This window comes from Bos indicus, chromosome 9 (genome assembly GCF_029378745.1).
Source record: "Bos indicus isolate NIAB-ARS_2022 breed Sahiwal x Tharparkar chromosome 9, NIAB-ARS_B.indTharparkar_mat_pri_1.0, whole genome shotgun sequence".
Classification (NCBI taxonomy): domain Eukaryota; kingdom Metazoa; phylum Chordata; class Mammalia; order Artiodactyla; family Bovidae; genus Bos; species Bos indicus.
In genome coordinates this window covers 43,143,807-43,165,464 of record NC_091768.1, presented here as the reverse complement: position 1 = coordinate 43,165,464, position 21,658 = coordinate 43,143,807, and the positions used below count along the sequence as shown (strand labels likewise).

The 21,658-nt window shown below is 46.5% G+C and overlaps 2 protein-coding genes across 4 annotated transcripts in view; both read right to left on the bottom strand.

The window, feature by feature from the left end:
* Nucleotides 1-9,209, bottom strand: part of BEND3 (BEN domain containing 3) — a 32,985-nt gene extending 23,776 nt beyond the window's left edge. The window contains exon 1 of one of the 2 annotated variants that reach the window (XM_070796010.1): nt 8,942-9,209. In XM_070796010.1, the coding sequence (XP_070652111.1) occupies nt 8,942-9,171 (230 nt within the window). In that variant the 5' untranslated portion in view covers nt 9,172-9,209. The remainder of the gene's footprint in view (nt 1-8,941) is intronic. The other variant, XM_070796011.1, reaches the window with a different exon arrangement.
* Nucleotides 9,210-17,516: 8,307 nt separating this feature from the next.
* PDSS2 (decaprenyl diphosphate synthase subunit 2) overlaps nt 17,517-21,658 on the bottom strand; it is a 286,547-nt gene continuing 282,405 nt past the window's right edge. Inside the window, exons 9-10 of one of the 2 annotated variants that reach the window (XR_002181420.2) lie at nt 21,464-21,521; nt 17,517-19,285 (exon numbers count right to left, since the gene is read on the bottom strand). The gene's annotated coding sequence lies outside the window, so the exon portion shown is untranslated. Of the gene's footprint in view, nt 21,522-21,658 lie in introns of both variants that reach the window. The other variant, XM_019967269.2, reaches the window with a different exon arrangement.

Genomic DNA, 21,658 nt, shown 5'->3' with positions numbered 1-21,658 from the left:
ACTGCCAAGTCCGCTCACCCCAAAGCCTGTACTCCACAACAAGAGAAAAGCCCATGCAGCAGTGAAGAGCCAATACAGCCAAAAATAAATAAAATTATTTTTAAAAAAGAAATCATCTTGTTTAATAGGTGTGATACCCAAGGCTCAGAGAGGTTAGTTAGTAGCATGCTCAAAATCCTGCGTCGGGAGTCGCTCCCAGGAGCCCTGTGCTTTAGCGGTTACACTCCCACTGAGTGATGGCTGCTGGTGGGGTGACTGTCCTCTGTGCAGAGGGGATCGACCGGCCGTACAGCTTATTTACAGGGATTGAAGCCAACACAGGGTAGAGATGGGAGGGCCTGGGGGATGAAGATGGAGCTCTGGGAACTTCTGTTGGGAGGGGATGATGGGTAAACACCAGATGATAACAGGAACAGGAAGGAAAGAGCAGTCAGAACCTCAAGGTTAGAAGATATTACATTGAAGTTTCTATAACAACCATAAGTCCCATCTAATAAACACAGGCCGCATGCCACAGCTGTGTAGAAGACCACTGGTGCTTACAATTTTGTGACATGGATACAAATAATTTTAAATTGATATATACTTTCAAGATTTCTTCCCCCACTTTGGGGGAAGAAATAACATTAAAGTACATGCTTGAAGAAAGTATTTGCTTTGGAAATAATGCTGCCAATGTTTAAATGGGTATATCTTGATCTTCTTCATCACTTTCAGCTCCTAAAGACCTACAGCCAATCTTTCTGTCACAGAGAGCCCCACACACTTGACAATTATGATAGGAAACAAGCAAAGGTCAGAAGAGCAAAGAACCCGGGCTGGGGGTCTTTAACTTGAGCTGATCTCAGGTTAAGCACAGGCAGGAACTCTAGCGTCAGGCTGAGGAGATCCTGGGGCAGAGGAAGCCCCCTGTAACTGCAGTCATTACTGGGGGTGGTTTAGTCACTCAGTCGTGCCCAACTCTTGTGACCCCATGGACTGACCGGTAGCCCTGCCAGGCTCCCCTATCCATGGGATTTTCCAGGCAAGAATACTGGAGTGGGTTGCCATTTCCTTCTCCAGGGCATCTAATTACTCATAAATTCACAAAAAGCTGCAGAAAAAATGGAAGGAACAACAAACTCAATATGACCTGGATTGAGACCACCTTTGATCACTACTGTTATTTCCAATATACAAAGCTAGAAAGTCAACTGCTAGACATTTTTCCCAACATGACTTCTAAACCTCTACTGACAGGAAGAACTGAGCATTAAATTAAGTGTAAAGATTCAAAATCAATCGTTCATCACAGCGCCACATAGTCAATAACAACATACTTCAAAGTTCAGTGGGGATGTCTCTATAATCAAAAAATGCCATAAAGCAGACAGAAGAAAACATTCCAAAATGTTAATTACCTCCAATTAGGATGATTATGGAAAATTCTCTTCTTCAGTTTCCTCTACTTTCCAAACATTCTACAATGAGCATGCAATTCTTTGAAACTGAGACATTTTTTTAAATAAAAAATAAGAAGTTTTGCAATCTTCACTGCCTAGCCATGTCATATTCTTAAGTTATACCCATAACAGCAACAAGCTAAGAACATAAAATCAAATCCATTCAAGCACTGAAATTACTGATGCTCTAAGAAACAATACAATAACTGACAAACTAGTGCAGACCTTTCATTTTGTAACTGTCCCTGAATTACTGACTCTGAAAGTGTAAAAAATTCCTCAGTACGGAGTATGCGGAAGATCAGAAAAAAGTCTCATCTCAAAAGCTCAGGTGTGAACAAGAAGGTGAAAAGATCAGCTTTGAACAGTAAGGAAATATCGTTTCCTTGTGGGTATATTATAGGCTTCATCAGTTCATTGCATGATATGTGGGAGTGTTTTTCGAAATAAGCCAAATCCATTCATGGGATGGGGAAAAAAAAACCCCAAGCCTGGACCAAGTACTCCGGATCAGGGACCTGAGCTGAGCGCTGAAGTCAGGGCATTTAGAGAGTCTGTGGTTGTCCAGGGAAGCACCTTAGCAATTCTCCAGCCAGGCTTGCTGGGTTCCTGCTTTCTGGATGACGGCTGGCCCCTTCGGGGTTCTCTCAGGTCTGTGCCCGAGTACCTTGGGAGACTTCTTACCCACACTTGGAGCCCTCCTTCTCTGACTTCTCAAAACCAGACTAAACTGGGCAAGTCAGGGACCTGCTCCAGGGGCCGTGGCTCCAGGGTGAAGCAGCAGGATGCAAAGCAGAGAGGGGAGGGGAGGTCTGGGAGCTGAGGAGTGGCTGGGCCACAGAAAAAGGAAGGAGTGTGCCGAGGTCACCGGCTCCAAGTGTGTAACAAGGAGTCACGCGAGAATCTGCCAGAGAGGTGGGGTGGTGGGGTGTCTTTGTTAGGAATTGGATGCGAGACCGCAGCAGAGCAAGCAGGGGGCACCTGGCTTGGAGGTCCCTTGGCAAAGCCCTCTGCCTGCACTGGATCACTGGGCTCTTGGGTTCTTCCCTAAGCACCCCACAAGGAAAATGTCCTCTAGGGCCGCCCCCAGGGGCTGGGAGTCACCCAAAATGCCTCAGTTGAGAGACTCTAGCCCAGGCTAATCAGAGGCGCCGGAGACTTGTGGCTGCCCGAGTCACACAGGACAAGCGCCAGGCCCAGAAATGGGAAGTACTTGGGCTTCCTGAAACCTCGACGTGCAAATCCCGGCCAGCTGACTCAGAACTCTGCTCCACCGCCTCGGAAATGTCCACAGGACTTAGGACTCGCCTCACAACGAGGTTTGTCCCCAAGACCTGGCCCAGCTGTGTACCCTCAGGCTACCCTGGAGCAAGTCCTCCTGACCTCCATTCCTGTTTCCGGAAGCAAAGTGAGGCAAATCCGCACTCCCCCAGGGCCTCCTTGAGAATCTGAGACCCAGAACAGGAGTGATAAGAGCCTGAGACTTTGGGGACAGTGGCTGTGCAGCCCCGCCACATACAAAGGGAGAACAGGCCCAGACCATTTCAACGGTGTTATCAACAAAATACACGCTAGGATTTAAACGGTTTATACTTCGGGCTTCCCGGTGGCTCAGAGGGTAAAGAATCTGCCTACATTGTGGGAGACCTGAGTTGATCCCTGGATCAGGAAGATCCCTTGGAGGAAAGCATGGCAACCCACCCTAGTATTCTTGCCTGGAGAAGTCCATGGACAGAGGAGCCTGGCAGGCTACAGTCAATGGGGTCAGAAAGAGTTGGACACGACGGAGACTAAGCACAGCACCTGCTGTTCACGGAAAGCCACATGATCTGACTTTGTGAAACCTCCCCATTGCAGGTCACACTGATGTTTAAAAATTAAAACACAGAAAACGACAGGGGTGGGATGTGGTGGAGGTTCAAGATGAAGGGGACATATGTACACCTATGTCTGATTTATGCTGATGAATGGCAGAAACTAACACAATATTGTAAAGCAATTATCCTCCAATTAAATTTTTTTTTTTTTAAAAGGAAGACATCAGCTAACATTCATGTAGCACTGGCTCCAAGGGCTAAGTTTTACACATTCACCTGTGCAATCCTGGCAAAAATCCTCTTACTTCACAGGCAGAGAAGTGGGAAGCAGCAGGCTGTGCCTCCGTTGGAGTGCTCCAGAGAGTAAGCCGAGGGAAAGAGGTGGGGTGGACTCATGCTGGCTTTCCAGCAAGAGCTGGGACTAAAGGGGGCTCAACCATCCCTGCTTGGCTTTCTCCCTTCCTTACTGAGCACACATCTGTAGGCTGGGCTCAGATGCAGAAGCAAGTCAACAGGCCAAATGGGCCTTTGGATTACCAAGTACAGCTGATCAGTACAGCTGATGTGGAAGAAAATGGAACTCCCTACTAAACTTCAGGGGCAGACGACCTGGGTTCTATCTAACCCTGGCTTCACCTACGTTTAGCTTCTACCGCTGGGCAAGAGGCTTACCCAGCCAAGCCTTGGTGCTTTCTTCTGTAAAAGGAGCTGCACACCACTACCTTACCTCCTAGACTCTGAAAACTACAGAGGAGAAAGTGCCTGGCACACAGCACTCAGTAAATGTTACTTAATATAAAGTCTCTTTTTTTTTTTCTTAAAGATGCGTTAAGCACATTTTAATAGTGAATATTTTAAATATTTTTAAAAATTAAAATAAAATGGTTTAAAACTTTGAAAAAGTTTGGTAATGTTTCTTTCAAATAAAAGAAAAAAGAAACATTACACTGGAAAGGAAGAAATCAAAATGCTCTCCCTAAGGACAGGAAGAATGTTCCCATGCCACCCACCCTTGCTGGGCTGTCTCTGGGTCTGCAGGGATGGCTGGGAGCCTCGGTGCTCTCAGAACCCGGCCCTTTAGGCAGTGGCATCCTGCCCATGGGACTTGCAGGACATGTTTGTAATTTGTCTTTATTTTTAGACACATCTGCAAATGCAGTTCGAAAAATACCAGTCTTCAGAAAACCAAGGCAATTTCCCCCTCGAGTTTTTCTAAAGCTCTAATTGTCGCTTCCCTCCTTACTCTGTCGGAGCACAGCCTCATCCTTCGGTGCAGTGAAGGACGACCTCACAGCCTGCGATGCAGCGTCTCACCCTTCAGACACTGCATTTGCTGAATGTGACTAAATGTGACGTCTTTCTCAGCTAAGGGCTTCTGCTTATTAAGCCCTCCCTGGCCTCACAAAGGACTGGCTACCTCCTTCAACATCAGTGGTAGGAGGTGTCAGACTCTGCTTTTAACTTTAACCTTGGCGTCCAGAAACTGGGGTCAAGGAGAAAAGGAAGGCCAGCATATCCCAGCAGCCACCCACGTGATGGATTAGACAATGGTGACTAACTTTCCTAGAGATATAAGCAGAGTTTCCTCCATACTTCCCACTTTTACAAATGTGCCGTCTTGTGACCACATGAGCTAAGTACTAAACCCCCACATTCCCAGCCTCCCTCCTTCAGTTTACCAGCTCCATGCTCAACCCCTTGCAAACAAGAAAAGAACTGAGCAATCAGTGCCTTTACAGATACCAATGCAATGGTGTTTCACTGGCCATTGATAACTGAAAATCAGAGGAGAGGAGAGGAGAAGAGAGGAGAGGAGAGATGGTGGTTAGTAGAGAACAAAAACCTTGTAAGGGCTGATTTTAAGAACAGCCAGCCTTCCAATCTGTGGGTTCCTAATCCGAGGATATGGAGGACTTGCTGTAACAGACTTTGAGCATCTGGAGATTTGGAATCTGAAAGGGGCCCTGTATCCAATTCCACACAAATATTGAGAGATGGCTGTACATGTGTTTCAGGTAGAATTAAAAATGGAGGAAGAGGGAAATATAACTGCCATACGACCCAGCAATCCCACTGCTGAGCATACAAACCGAGGAAACCAGAATTGAAAGAGACACGTTTACCCCAATGTTCACTGCAGCACTGTTTACAACAGCTAGGACATGGAAGCAACCTAGATGTCCATTGGCCGACGAATGGATAAGAAAGCTGTGGTACATATACAAAATGGAATATTACTCGGCTATTAAAAAGAATGCATTTGAAATCAGTTCTAATGAGGTGGATAAAACTGGAGCCTATTATACAGAGTGAAGTGAGTCAGAAAGAAAAACACCAATACAGTATATTAACACATATATATGGTATTTAGAAAGATGGTAACGATGACTTTATATGCGAGACAGAAAAAGAGACACAGATATAAAGAAGAAACTTTTGGACTCTGTGGGAGAAGGCGAGAGTGGGATGATTTGAGAGAATAGCACTGAAACATGTGTATTATCATATGTGAAACAGATCGCCAGTCCAGGTTCCATGCATGAGACAGGGCACTCAGGGCCGGTACACTGGCACCACCCTGAGGGATGGGATGGCGAGGGAGGTGGGTAGGAGGTTCAGGATGGGGGACACATGCACACCCGTGGCTGATCCATGTCAATGTATGGCAAAAACCACTATAATACTGTAAAGTAATTATCCTCCAATTAAAATAAATTAATCAAAAAATATATAAGTTGAGTAAATGAAAAAACAAACAAACAAAAAAAAATGGAGGAAGAGTATGTTACCAGGTGAGCTGCTGAGAAAATTGAGCTGTAAAGCAGCTGTGCGGGACTTCCCTGGCATCCAGAGGTTCAGACTCTGTACTTCCAGTGCAGGGGGTGCAGGTTTGGTCCCTGGTCAGGGAACTAAGATCTTGTAAGGTGCAGCCAAAAAGTAAATAATTAGTTAAAAAAGAGAAAAACAAGTTTGTAAAATGTCTGATCTTTCAGTGACTAATAGACCAGGCATTAACACCAGTCCAAGTGAAACTGCACCACTCCTGTTTGACACATTGAAGGCCTGATGCCAGGGTGGAGAGCCCTTAGCTAGGCATGTGCATGCCATGTGTGGCAGCTCATTCCAGAAACCACCACAAGAGCCTGGACTGAAATGATAATCCTGCAAGAGATACTGGAACATCAGAAGGGGAAGAGTCACTGTTCAATCTGCTGAGGAAAGAACAGCAAGGTAATACTCACAAAGCACGTATTTCATGTGTGTGTGTCTGTGTGTGACTTTAAATTTTATTTTTTTTAATTACCATACAGCAAAATTTACTCTCTGGTTGAGGGGGGGAGGGCATACAGTTCTATGAAAGGTAGCACAGATATACATATCCCTGTAGCCACCATCAAGAGGATACAGAAAAGTTCCACCATCCCAAAAGCTGATTCTACAAATAATTCCCCCAAACTTGCTTTAGCCAATAATAGGCACAATGAATAACAGGGGAGGAACCATAATTTGTCATCAAAATTAAGTGCCAGGAAAAACAAACACATCACACTCCAACCTCCCATACACTGAATTTTTTTTGCTGGTTGACTAGCAGCCTTCATGTGTCTCTACATTATAAAATTTGAGGTATTTACAAGCCACATCCCTCTATTTTTTCACCGTGGAATCAATACAATTCATAAAAGCATGCTATTTCTTGTTGCTTCAGGGCTTTCCAGACAAGTGGCTGGTGGGACATTCTGCAGGAGATTTAAAATTTCACCTAATCAAACCACTGTTAGGGTAGATTCCAGTTCTTTTCTTCCTAATTATTAGACATTCTCCTCTTCTTTTGCTCACTTAAGGGATGCTTAAAAACTCAGAAGTTCGCAAGTGGGTAAAGTAAATGTGTCTAAGTGGTACCTTTAACAGACTACTGGGATGCTGACCAGCTTGTCTACTAGGTCCTAAATGGTCTTGCTTTTGGAGGTTACTAATGCTTTGTGCGTGATGGGAGATGGGAAGGACACAAAACTTTGTTAAATCCCTTCAACAAGGAGATGGCCTCTATGGCAATATCTACGTTCAGTTGTGGAGTTGTTATGTGATGGATATTTTAAAGGCTCTGGTTTTTCCATAAATTTATTTCAAGGGCCATGAGCATGCCAGCCAGCCCACTAATAGGAACAGGATACACTGGTCCTCTTTCTCCTGGAATCCAAGAGGTTCTCCGTATTCATTTAGCAAAACTTTACTGAGCACCTACTAAGTTATCAGATCCTGGGTTAGTGGCTGGGGATGTAAAACTGTTAAGATATAAAATCTCACGCAACCTCAGTACTGAGGTAAGGGACATGAAACTGGAAACTAAGGATGGATGGTTTAAAAGGAGGGTGGGGGAGGAAAGAAAAACCAAAGGGGGTGGGACTGGGAGTGTGCATAACAACAACAAAAAAAACCCCTCCACAGTGTCAATCCTTCTGGGACAACAGGAGCCAGCCTCAGCCCGAGAATTCACTTCCTTGCCTCAGTTTCCCACAGCCTCAGCTTCAGGGCATTCCACGTGTTGCCCCGTGGCACGGGGAACAGTTAATAAGTTACAAAAGTTACGTTAAGAAGGTGAACTTGAACGTTTCCGACGCTGAAGCGCACAGCCCTCTTCCGCACATCCTCTCCCAGTTGGCATTTGAGTGTAAAATTCTTCCAGACAGGCCACCTGAGCACTCAAATTCCTTTACCTCTGCAAAAAACCTTGGGAAAAAAACGTTTCGGCACGCAAGGCCCTGACGAGCACTGCAGCACAACTCACGGGCGCAGCGTGCACAAAGTCTGCGTGGGAATCACGTTTACAAGAAAGAGGGAGGGGGCGGTCACGAGGGGCGGCGGGCGCCAGGGCTCCGGTTCCGCGGCCGGCCGGGAAGGCCTCGCGCCAGCCGGGCGCACGCCCAAGGCGCCGGGCCCGCCTCCAGCTCCCGGGCAGCGGGAACCGCGAACCGCGCCGTGGACGGCCCGGGAGGGAGCGCTGCGCCCCCTGGCGGCGGGGCCCGTCCCTGTCCGCTGCCGGCCGCCGGCCGTCGCCGCCGCGGGCCTGCCTCGCTCCATTTGCTGACTCCGGAGGCAGCGTCCCTCCGAGCGGCGGCTTCTCGGGCCTCCCGCTCCCTGCTCCGTATCTTCCTCCTGTCCCCGCCCCCTACTCCTGCTCTGACACCCCTCTTCTGCACGCCGAGCCCGTTCCCAGCCGCAGCCCGGCGGAGCGCGGACACCGAGTCCGCCGCTGGCTTCGCAGAGCCTTCCGGCGGCCCCGGCCGCTCCATCGCGGCGCCCGGCGGGGGTGCGGGGCCGGCGCGCGGCGCGAGTGGGGCGGTGGCGGCGCGGACTGTTCCACTGCGCGTTCCCCCCCGCCCCCGCGCGGCGCGCGTGCTCCCCGGAACGCCATGGAGCCGCCGCGTTCCGAGCGGGCACAAAGGGGCGCGCGGCACAATGGGCGCGGCGAGCCCGTGGGCGCCCGGCGCCCGCTCCGGCGACTCGGCCCTGCGCGGGGGTGGGCGCCCCTCCCGCCGAGCGCTCTCCGGGCAGCCCCCCTACGCGTCCCCTCCCTTGCTCCCGCCCCCCACCCCGGCATGGATGTTGCAGCCACTAGCCCGTCCGTCTGCTCCGGAGCCGCCGCCACCGCGCGGCCGGCTTGAACCGCCCCGCACTTACCTGGGACACGAGTTCTGTACTTTGCAGAGCGGGCCCGCGCCGAGTTGGGGCGCCACGTGGGGGGTAGGGGGAGCGCGGGGCTGGGGAGTGGGGGCCGCGCGCGGAGGGCCAGGCCGGGGCGGCCCGGGGAGTTGCTGGGGGCAGCGGGCGGGCGCCGTGTATTTTCCCCTCTCTTTGTGTGTGTCCGTGCGCTGCGCTCTCGCGTGACGTGACGGGACTCCGTGTGTCATTTCCGCACAAGGACACAGGAGCCCCCGCTGCAGTGGAACCACAACCCCTCCGCCCCCACCCCCAGCCCGCCCCTCCCCCTCAGCGGGGCACACGCGGGACCGGCGGCGGCGCTCGGGCGTGAACGGCCGCGGCAGGGAGCTGGGGCGCGCACTCCGGGGACCCGGGCGGCCCAGCGCGCTCATCCGGTGCCGCGCCGCTCCACGTGGGCCCGCGCCCGCTGCCCGGGGCGGGGGGCGGCGGCCGCGCACCCACGGTGCGCCGGGCCAGCGCTGGCTAACAATGTACCCTGCACATCGTGTGTTCTCCCCCCGCGACTCATTTCTCTAAAACGTGGTTTCTCAGACCCGAGGAGTTTAACCTGAAAAGCCTCTTTTTCTACTTTTTTTTTCCCCCTCCGCGGATCGGCGACTGTGCGGGGCGCCTCCCTCCGCGCCCGCGCCTTTCCCGCATTTTTTGGGATCTCGGCCGTGGCCCTGTACCCCCCGGGCGAGAGTTCCCCCGTCCGATGGGCACAAAGACTTCGGGACGCGGGGACCCTAGTGGCCCCCGCGGAGCCTGCATGGAGTCTGGCGGGCCGCGGGAGACTGACCCCGGCGCTGGGAAACACTGGCTCTGGCCACTCCCCCATCTGCCTTCTACTTGTAACCCGAAGTTTTGAGGTTTGAGGCTGCGGAGTCTGAGATTCATAAGTGCGCGGGCTCACAGACCCACATGCCACAGACAAACCCACGGGATAGCTGCGCCGAGCGCTTAAAATAGAAAAACACGAGTCACCAACTCAATAAAGGCTCATTCTTTCTACTCCTGACTCCCGGACTGGAGATTCCAAGTTGATAAATAACGAAACCTACCCCTCGGGTATTTTCTCCAGTCTCAATGACTTCAAGGGGTGTGGTGTGTGAGGGTCAGGGAAGCCCAACCCAACAGTTAAGCCACGTTTATATTTAAGGCAAACAATGAGAATGTAAAATTTAAAAAATCCTTTAATTTGCGGGTCGAAGAAAGTATAAAAAGAAAAATGCAAATGATCCCATCTGCTGCTCACAGCTGACTGGCTGCAAGGGGGGACCATGTGGCCCGGCCCTGCGCGGTCAGTGAATTGGTAGAATAGATTTTAAAAAGAAGGCATATGCTGGCTCCTTGCTGCCCGGGCGCGGGGAGGGTTTGAATTAACGTATAGTTTTGCATTACGTATCCTCTTCCAGACCGCTCCAACCGGGAATTTAGCAATTATGCAAGTTCTTCCCCTTTGGGTTTGAAATCTATAGGCAAGTGGTTATCTAAGACCTTTGAGTTTCTACATGGAACATTCTCGAACTGATTTTGAAAAGTCAGTACTAATTGCTATGCAAAATTAGCAAGCAGCAGGGAGAACCTAGCCCTGCGTCCGGGGGGTATTTTATAAAAGAATCCATACGTGCTCAGTGTCATTCAAAAGAGGATGATGAAAAGAATGGGGCCGAGATAGCAGCCCTTCAAATTCAAAAGACTTGAGTCGCCCTATCTACATTTAAAATAGGGCGGAGGGAGAAAGGGAGGAGGACCGCTTGGGGCAGAATGGTTAATTTATACATTCCCTGAAGACAGAATGGAGGCACTTCTATTTCTGCCGGGAACTTGACTTTTAACATTCGCACATTAAATAACATGTCTGATATAGTACATCGCTTGACTTAGTTAACATATAGCAGTTTTAGTTTCACCTTCAATTTAATGTGACAGTTTGAATTTAAAAAGTATAAGTTGCATTTCATTAATTCAGTTTTCTAGGGTTTCCCAGTGGAAGAGTTAGGAAGAATTAAGAGAAGCATTTAAGCTCACTTTGCATTTTTAAACCACTTTACTTAGTGCTTTAAAAATGTAAAATGACCTTCTTACGTTTTTACAAAGGGGACTAGATGAAATGTGTTATAGGATATATCTATAGCCAATCATTAACAGGTATTGGAGGAAAAATTAAATAATACATCAGTGGAAATAAAATAATTAAAAATGAACATTTCCCTGTTCACATTGTTCAGAACCAGAAGTTTTGTGAAATAACAATAATTCTATAGCATCTAAAACAAGCAGCGTGCTTAACTGATACAAACTGACTTTTCAAAACAATCTCTCAGGAAACTACAAAGTGACCTTGAGTATTATTGTAAATTATGTATCTTAATTTGCAGAACTGGATGAACATTGCTACTTAAAGTAAGCTATTCCAAATGAGTTGTTAGCAAAAATGGAAGTTACTGCAATGTGGGAAAGGAAAACGACCTACCTTCAAATGGTTTTGTATGTTTATATGAATTTTTTTTTTTTTTAATAAGGAGAAAAAGCAGGACAAAAGATTTTTTTAAAAAGGTAAAAACATGCATTGGAGTTGTCATGTTCCAGTTGTACCTTAGAGTCTTTGAAAAACAATATTTTTGAAAGTGCTATTGGATAAATGTAATGCCTTATGAAAAAATATGAATAAACATGGAGTAAGATGGGGAGAAGGGCTTCCCTGGTGGCTCAGTAGTAAAGAATCCTCCTGCCATTGCAGGAGATACAGGAAATGCGGGTTCGATCCCTGAGTCGGGATTATCCCCTGGAGAAGGAAATGGCAACCCACTCTGGTATTCTTGCCTGGGAAATCCCATGGACAGAGGAGCCTGGTGGGCTATAGTCCATGGAGTCAAATAAAAGTCAGACATGATTTGGAGACTAAACAAGAACATGAGGAGAGGAATGAAGTTTTAAAAAGCACAATTCTTGCCTGAGGTAATCTTAAGAAGTCAGCAGGAGTGACTGCTAATGATTCATAAGAATATGTATAAAGACCTGAAAAAAATAAAAACCTTAGATTTAGAGGTCTGCTTGATTGGAAATTTCTTCATTAGAAATGCATTTTTCAAGATTTCAAATTAGAGCTGCTACAATTGATCTAATGAATTCATTTCCAATTTTACCTGAGTAAAAGGCAGCAGGGAGTAAATTTGGCCATACAAAGGACTCACATAAAACACTAAATGTAAAAACTCTAAATTATCCAGCATTTAATGAAGAGTGGGATATCTTTAATATCAATCAATGTATATAATAAAGAGTGGCAGATAGACATCAGGTTTCACATATCCTTTAGCTGTTGTTCTAAAGTTTTTGATCATCATAAAATGTACTTATAGCTGCCTCAACAGTATTTATAGGACTTTGTATCCCTCAGTAGTTAAGTCTTAAAACAATGCAACAGATTTCACTGTTACTTGTAGACATTTCCACTTTACTACTTGCCTGCTGGATGTATAATTTTGCCAAGCCTTCAACTTCAAACAGAAGTAGCTGGCAGATCCAGATTCCGTGAATACTCACAAATGAAGTAAGAGGGAAAAAGAGGAGGAGCAGAGAAGCTTGTATTAACTTTATTAAATAGAACCTACTGAAAGACATCTCGCTGAGTAACTTGCAAAACTGACTTTTGTTTGTGAAGGTGGGCTCAAGGGCTTCAGTTTAACCCTTTGTGTGCTGGGAATGGGGTGTGAGGGTAACCAACCCCACCTTTAGTGGAATCTGGAGCAGGTAAATGACACACCATGATCCAGTGTGGGAAAGAAAAAAAAAAAGAGGTGTTGCATGAAAAGTTGCAGAGAATTTGTGCTGGGCAGTTTTCCTTATGTATAGAAGAACTATTGAATAATTTATAGTACCTTGAGATTTTAAGCACCCAGCATAACCATTAAGATATGATTTTAGTAGAATATCTGGCTTGCACAGTAGGGAGTCTGCAAAAGGAAATCTTAAGGAGAGCGAAAACTGCTGCAATCCCAGTCTCAATTTCAAGCCCTTGAGAAAAAAAATGCCAGTCTGAACGATAGCTCATTCTGAACCCAGAGTGCTAGCTGGAGGCGCTGCAGCCACCAGGGCCCAAAGCCCAGAGGGGTGCCCAAGGGCCTGCAGTCGGAGGAGTTCCCCACACAGATCACACAGCAAAGCGACAGGCAGGAAGCAGGGAGCGAGGGGAGGCTGGTTTCCCAGCCAATCAGAGTACACTAACAAAGAAAAAAAAAAAGGAGGTATACACTCCTCTAGTAATTGGCTGGTTTTTAAGAAACTATTTCTTGCTTTGGGCCAAAAGACTCTAAATGAAATGCTCTCCATACATATATATACATTTTTAAAGTCTTATTGGACTTGCCTGAAATCTCCTCTGTAAAATTAAATACCTTGTAGAAATGAACTTGAGATCCAGTGATTCTACTTCTAGGAATCCATCCTAACTCAACCAAGGCTACAACTACAAACAAATGTTGTATGTTCACTGCAACATTGCAAGCAAATGTTGGATGTTCATTGCAGGATCATTCATAACAGAAAAATTGGGAGACAACTTGGAAAATAGTCAAAATGATGACACATGCTATGGCACACTATCTCAGCTTTAGAAAGAGGAAGGTAATCTTTTTTTATGGGTACAGAAAGTGTCTATGACATATTGAGTAGAAAGAAAATTACAGATCTCTATGTAGTGTAAACCCACTTTTGTAAAAAAAAAAAAAAAAAGAGAAAGAAAGGAAAACATGTATGTACCTATATCTGGGTGTGAATAGAAAAGGTCTGGAAAGCACAGGGGTAACAGTGGTTACCCTGGAGGTAATTAATGGTAGAAAGAAGGAACTTACTAGTCCTTTTTCATGTTCAACCTTTGTGAAATATTTGATTTCCTTGTTGTCCCCCAACAATGAGCATCTATTGCTTTTGTAACCCTTTCCCCCCACACACCAAAAAAGAGTTGTCACCTTGGCCTAAGGAACAAGTCACCCTGGAGTAGCTAAAAGTCATGCAGGGTTTCACTGGTGGCTCAGCGGTAAAGAATCTGCCTGCCAATGTAGGAGAGATGGGTTCTGTCCCTAATTCAGAAAGATCTCACATGCTGCGGAACAACTAAGCCTGTGTGCCACAGCTACTGCGTCTGTGCTCCAGAGCCCATGAGTCACAACTACTGAGCCCAGTATCCTCCAGCCCATGCTCAGCAACAAGAGAAGCTACTGTACTGAGAAGCCTGTGCACCACAACTGGAGAGTAACCCCCCAATTGCTGCAACTAGAGAAAAGCCTGTGCAGCAAAGAAGACCCAGCATAGCCAAAAACAAACAAATAAATATATAATTTTTTTTTAAAGTCATGCAACTTTGGTGTGAGTGCCTGACTTGACACCTGTCACCTGACTCCCCTTCATCAATCTATTGTTTTGCCTTTAAAAAAAAGAGAGTTAGAAGAAATCTCAGTAATAATGCTCCCAAAGTAAATATAATATTTGGCTACAGAATCCACAGCTCCTTTTCCACAAACTTCTGAAATGTCAGCACAGTATTTTAGTGTCTAAGGATTTCACTATAATCATGGCACATTAGGGCCTGAGAAATAATAGATGCCAACAGCCTGGTTTTACCAATAAGGAAACCAAGGCAAAAAGAAAAGGTAGCTTGCCCAAGGCACACTGGCCTTTGGAACAATGTTTTGGGGTTCCTTTTGGTATGTCACGCCTACCAAAGGCCAAACAGGTTTCAAAATAAATCAGAGTCCACCAAAGAGGAAAATTTACAAGGTTAGGGTTTCACACAGTTGTATTCACGAACGTGGTAGCTCACCTCCGGCCTCGACCTTCACTCCTCAGCAGCTTAGCTCTCTTCCTCAAGAGGCCTCGTGGGTCCAGCCTGGGGTGGAGGTCCCTGCTCTGAATCTCCCTGTCATAGAGGCTATTACGGACTTAACTGTGCCACCTCCCATCCCGGTACCTAGTCCCCCCAGGGGTTGGAGTCCTAACCCCCGGTGTAGCTCAGAATGTGGCTGCATTTGTATACAGAGCCTTTAAAGAGGTGGTTAAGGTTAGGTGAGGTTGTATGAGTGGGCCTCAAGCTCATGTGACTAGTATCCTTATACAAAGAGGGATGTGCCTACACAGAGAAAAGCCCATGTCAGGACATTTAGGTGGCTGTCTGTAGGCCAGGAAGACAGCCTCAGGAGAGCCCTGCCGGCAGCTTGATCTTAGACTTCCAGTCTCCAGAGTGAGAAAATAGATTTCTGTTGTTTAAGCCCCTCAGTCCATGGTATTTTGTTATGGCAGCCTGAGCTGACTGGCACAGAGACCCTGTTCACATGAAGCTATAATGGACTTTCTGTCTGTCTCTTCAAGTAGAATGTAAACTTTTGGAGGGCAAGACCATGATCCTACACTATCTCCAAGTACCTGGCTCTGTGCCTGAGACATAATCAATTCTCAACAAACGGTTGTTGGAAGAATAAGTGAATTGTTGTTAGATATCATATGTCCCATTTCTCTTCCCCTTTCTATAGATGAAGAAACAAATGGTTGAAGGCTTGGAGCAGGACAGCTCCTAGTCTGTGTGAATGGTGCCTCCTGGAATGGCCCCTATACCACCTATGTGTTATATGGGAAGAGCCCAAAGACAGGCGGCTGAGTCCTGGCAGGATCTGGGCCACATGTCAGAACCCCCTCACCTCCCAGTTGAGGACTTCATCCACCATTCTATACCCACTCTGGAATAATATCACACAGGTATAAAGTTCTTTCCATAGCTGTCTTAGTCTCCTCAGGCTGCCATAATAAAATACCATACCCTGGGTGCCTTAAATATAATAAGTTTATTTTTTCACAGTTCTGGAGGCCTGAAGTCTGAGATCAGGGTGCTGGCATGATGGGTTCTGGTGAGAGCTGTCTTCCTGGTTTGCAAATGGTCACCTTCTTGCTGTGTCTTTACATGGTGGATAGAGAGCAAGCTCCGTCCCTGGTATCTCTTCTTGTTATACATGCTCAGTCACTTCAGTCGTGTCTGACTCTCTGTGACCCTGTGGGCCATAGCTGGCCAGGCTCCTCTGTCTGTGGGATTCTTCAGGTGAGAATACTGGAGTGAGTTGCCATGCCCTCCTCCAGGGAATCTTCTTGACCCAGGGATCGAACCTGCATCTCTTATGTCTCCTGCATTGGCAGGCAGCTTCTTCTTATTAGGCCACTAATCCCATCATGAGGGCCCCACTCTCATAACATCATCTAACCCTAAATACCTCCTAGTCGCTCCATCTCCAAATACCATTATATCAGCAGTTAGGGCTTCAGCATATGAATTTGTGAAGGACACAAACATTTAATCTATAATAATAGTGTTTTCACATGTTGTCCTTCTGTTTGCTCTTGATCACAGACCTGAGAGAGATGAGTAGCCATACTACCTCCCCACACCAACCCACCTCATTTTTAAACAAGTGGGGAAAAAATAAAGCCCAGAGAGATGACATGGCTTGTAATTCATTCTTTCATTTAACAAATAATTATCTCAAGCTAATATGTACCAGACTTGAGATGCATGACTGGCAATTGGCATGACTTACACTATATCCTGAGGACTTCCCTGATGGCTCAGACGGTAAAGCGTCTGTCTACAATGCGGGAGACCTGGGTTCAATCCCTGGGTCGGGAAGATCCCCTGGAGAAGGAAATGGCAATCCACTCCTGTACTATTGCCTGGAAAATCCCACGGACAGAGGAGCCTGGTAGGCTACAGTCCATGGGGTCGCAAAGAGTCAGACACGACTAAGCGACTTCACTTTCCTTTATACTATATCCTAAGTACTAATTCTTCTACTGTTTCCCAATTAAGTCTGGTTATTTCCCAGTTTAGTTCTTTGCAACATCAGCAGTACTGACCAGAATAGAATTTAATCTTTTCTTTTCAGAAAATTCCATCCTACTCTAAGACACAAGGGAGTCCTTAGGCACACCTTCCTGCTTAGGCTGGGCATTTCTATCTTCTTTGCCTTTGCTTGTGATGCTTCTACACTGCTCCTGTGAACTCCTATTCATCCTTTGAAGCCCAGCCAAATGTCTACACTGTTGTGGGGTTTTCACCATCCCTCTCCCACAGGCAGGCCTGTACTCCCAGTGTTCTAGTTACTCTTCTACTGTAGACGACCCCTATTTCAGCCTAACTGGTATTACTTGACTGTACTGTTTATTTGTGTTTTCCATGATGCTCTTGTACTGGACTCCACAGAGCCTCAACATCATCCCTCCTGTTGCCTTCTGCAGTATCTCAAGTGGCTCCCCCCTGCTGTGACTGATGCATGCACTGGACACTCCAGCTGGTTGGACTGAGGGCTGAAGCTTGAAATATGAGTAGTTGCTCAAGGCTGCATGTGGATGATGCCAGACTTCCCAGTGGCTGGGTACCAGCCCTGCTCAGCAGGTCTCTGAAATGGACAATGACAAACCCACACAACAGAATCTTCTTTTTTAAAGTGTGTACACCTTGGGTGATAGTTTTCTTTCCTGGGGGTGCCATCATAAAATAATACAAACTGGATGGGTTAGATCATCAGAAATTTATTGTCTCAATGGTTCTGGAGGATCAGTTCAGTTCAGTCACTCAGTTGTGTCCGACTCTTAGAGACCCCAAGGACGACAGCACTCCAGGCTTCCCTGTCCATCACCAATTCCCGGAGCCTACTCAAACTCATGTCCATCGCATCAGTGATGCAATCCAACCATCTTGTCCACCGCCATCCCCTTTTCCTCCTGCCTTCAGTCTTTCCCAGCATCAGGGTCTTTTCAAATGAGTCAGTTCTTCACATCAGGTGGCCAAAGTATTGGAGTTTCAGCTTCAGCATCAGTCCTTCCAGTGAATATTCAGGACTGATTTCCTTTAGGATGGACTGGTTGGATCTCCTTGCAGTCCAAGGGACTCTCAAGAGTTCTCTCCAACACTACAGTTCAAAAGCATCAATTCTTCGGGGCTCAGCTTTTTTATAATCCAACTCTCACATCCATACATGACTACTGGAAAAACCATAGCTTTGACTAGACAGATCTTTGCTGGTAAAGTAATGTCTCTGCTTTATAATATGCTGTCTAGGTTGGTCATAGCTTTTCTTCCAAGGTGTAAGCGTCTTTTAATTTCACAGCTCCAGTCACCATCTACAGTGATTTTGGAGCCCCCCAAAATAAAGTCTGTCACTGTTTCCACTGTTTCCCCATCTATTTCCCATGAAATGATGGGACTGGATGCCATGATCTTCGTTTTCTGAATGTTGAGCTTTAAGCCAACTTTTTCACTCTCTTCTTTCACTTTCAACAAGAGGCTCTTTAGCTCTTCTTCACTTTGTGCCATAACCATGGTGTCACCTGCGTATCTGAGGTTATTGATATTTCTCCTAGCAATCTTGATCCCAGCTTGTGCTCTATCCAGCCCGGGATTTTGCATGATGTACTCTGCATATAAGTTAAATAAGCAGGGTGATAATATACAGCCTTGATGTACTCCTTTCCCTATTTGGAGCCAGGCTGTTGTTCCATGTCCATTTCTAACTGTTGCTTCCTGACCTGCAATACAGATTTCTCAGGAGGCAGGTCAGGTGGTCTGGTATTCCCATCTCTTTCAGAATTTTCCACAGTTTGTTGTGATCCACACAGTCAAAGGCTTGGCATAGTCAATAAAGCAGATTTTTTCTGGAACTCTCTTGCTTTTTCGATGATCCAGCGAATGTTGGCAATTTGATCTGTGGTTCCTCTGCCTTTTCTGAATCCAGCTTGGTTCATGTACTGTTCATGTACGGTTCATGTACTGTTGAAGCCTGGCTTGGAGAATTTTGAGCATTACTTTGCTAGCATGTGAGATGAGTGCAAATGTGCAATAGTTTGAACATTCTTTAGTATTGCCATTCTTTGGGATTGGAATGAAAACTGACCTTTTCCAGTCCTGTGGCCACTGCTGAGTTTTCCAGATTTGCTGGCATATTGAATGCAGCACTTTCACAGCATCATCTTTTAGGATTTGAAATAGCTCAACTGGAATTCCATCACCTCCACTAGCTTTGTTCATAGTGATGCTTCCTCAGGCCCACTTGACTTCGCATTCCAGGGTGTCTGATGACACCATTGTGGTTATCTGGAGGATAGGAGTCCCATATCAAGAGCTGGATAGGCTCTGTCTGAGGGCTATGCAGAGGCTCTGTTCCAGGGCTCTCTCCTTGCTTCTGGGGGCCTCAGAAGTTTCTTGGTTCTTAGATGATATTCTCCATGGATCTTCCCATCCTTTTCCTCCAGTACATATCTGTCTCTGTGTCTAAATTTCTCCTTTTTAGAAGGACAAAGTCATACTGGATTAGGGACCCCCCACAAATAACCTCATCTTAACTTGAGTATCTGCAAGGACTCTACTTCCAAGTGGACCCTATTTCACAGACAATGGGGGTAAGGAGTTCAACATCATCTTGAGGACACAGTATAACTCATAACAGTGGGGAAAAAGGACTAAGCTCACTTGGACTCAGTCCTAACATCCCAGAAGCACTGGGTCCCAGAGTGAATATCTGCTGACAGGGTGGCTTTCTCTGCTACACCACAACTCCAAGGATCACTGCTAACATCTCTGTCACTGCATGAATATGCTTTCCCTTTTCTTTCTAAAGAATGTGCCTAATTTAATTTTGCTACTCCTTGGGGACTTGGCCCTTTGCATTCACATTTCCATGCCTCCAGCCCTACTGCTGCCCTGCAGGTAGCAGGTGCTAATAAATGCTGTCATATTTGATGGTGACATCAAGGTGATGTTGGCTGCAGAGTGCAGGGCTCATGAAGTCAGACAGACCCCTGGATTTGAATTCAGGCTCCCACATGTACTAAGTGTGGGATTTTGGACGCTGCTTAAGCTTTTAGCATCCATTTCCTTTGTCAAGGCATGGGGCACCATGCAGGATGGTTTTAAATGAGGCAGGCAGCTATGGGGAGCACCGCAGAGCGGTTGGCAGAAGCTAAGTTCAATAAAGGATAGTTATTTTTATTGGTTATAAATGGGGTGAGCAAACTGTTGAAATAACTAGCCTGGGCACATAACAGTTAAGGTTTTGAAAAACACATTTCTAGTTTAGCAGCAAAAGCACAAAGGTTCATATGATGGTCCTAAATGCTGTCTGGAAGACACCACTTTAAATTCAAATTCCACCCAGGAAAGGGAAAAAGACATCATCATGTAATTCTAAAACATGTGATGCCCCCAACCCTCATGTCCTTTCTCCTTACCCCTCTCATAAGGAAAAGACAGTGTCTCTGCTGTCTTTCTCTAGGACAGGCCCCGGTCACCTCTGCCATGAGTGCATGTTGGTGCCATCAGAGCCCTGAGCTAAGTAACCAATCAGCCAGAAAGAAAAGGTGCTGCATGCAAATCTCAGTCCGTACACTTGCATCTGTGAAATAACGATTTTTCTAATTTACTTTCTGTCTTGAGCCCTGTCCTTTTGGAGTCCTCCCTACTCCCACCAGAAGCTTCCAGCGGCCTCTGGCCTCCAGGCATCTGCCCACATGGGTTCTGGCTGAGACGTCCATCATTCTGCATGCTGTACCCTGCAGGCAGTGGCTCTGCCATGCCCAACCAGGGACGCGGTCATCTCTTTGCAAGGCTGCCTGGAACGCGGAAGCCATGATCCAAATGCCTACAGGGACCAGGCTGGGAGAGCTCGTGAGTGAAGCGTGCAGCTTGCCTATCAGACACATAAGAACATCTTCCCTTCCATGGAGGAGTGCACCGGCTCCTCTTTCTTTCCTGAGCCATCTTTAGTTTATGTTTCATTTCTTCATTTACGGAAAAAATCTGGGGTAAAGAGGACCATTTTCTATTGCCGGGAACAGTGCCAGTGTCACGATGAGTGACAACTAACCCCTGGCATCAGTGTAGCAATGACTTCCAGGGATTCTGGCAAACTAGAGCATTTATTCCTTATCTAAGGCAGGCAGCCTTGGTGCCATAAGAGACTGAACACAGTGTGGCCAAATCTGCTAATTATTCAAGAGAAGCTCCAACCTGGACTTCTGTGTAAAATTGCCTAGATTTATAATGCTCAGTGACTGAAATTCACATGGTCGAACAAAGTCAGATGTAATGCCTGTAGTTTGCGGTCTCAGCTCCCAGCCACAGCCACAGCTTCTTGGGGGCAGGCCTGCCTCCCAGCCAGACTGCTGGAGAGCCCACCCACACAGCAGCCTGCCCGTCCCCACCACCGTGTCCAGGGTCCTCCTGCTTCTGCCCACGCATTGTGCCTATGGCTCAAATCTTCTCCCTGCTGGGTTTTAAGATTTTAGAAACAAAAGCTTGAGGGCAATTTCAACTTTCTACTCCATCTCGTCCCTTCACCAAGATAATAAACCCAGATGGGAATATCTGCTTGGAGACAGGGAAGGGAAAGGAGGAAATACCAGGAGAATAAAAATATAGATTAGTATCTCAACGATACACTCTTGGCACACATACTTACTGACCATATTTGATCTGAGGTTACTATAAAACAGCTTCAGAATTTCTCTATGTTGCGGACTCCTAGGAAAGAAGCACCAGGAAAATCTTTTAGAAAGGAAATCTCAGTTCAGCCAATTAATCAAAAATTCCGTTTTTTGTTGTTTTTTTTTTTACAGTAAAATAGATGTATCTAACACTGCATGTTCTTAATAATATAT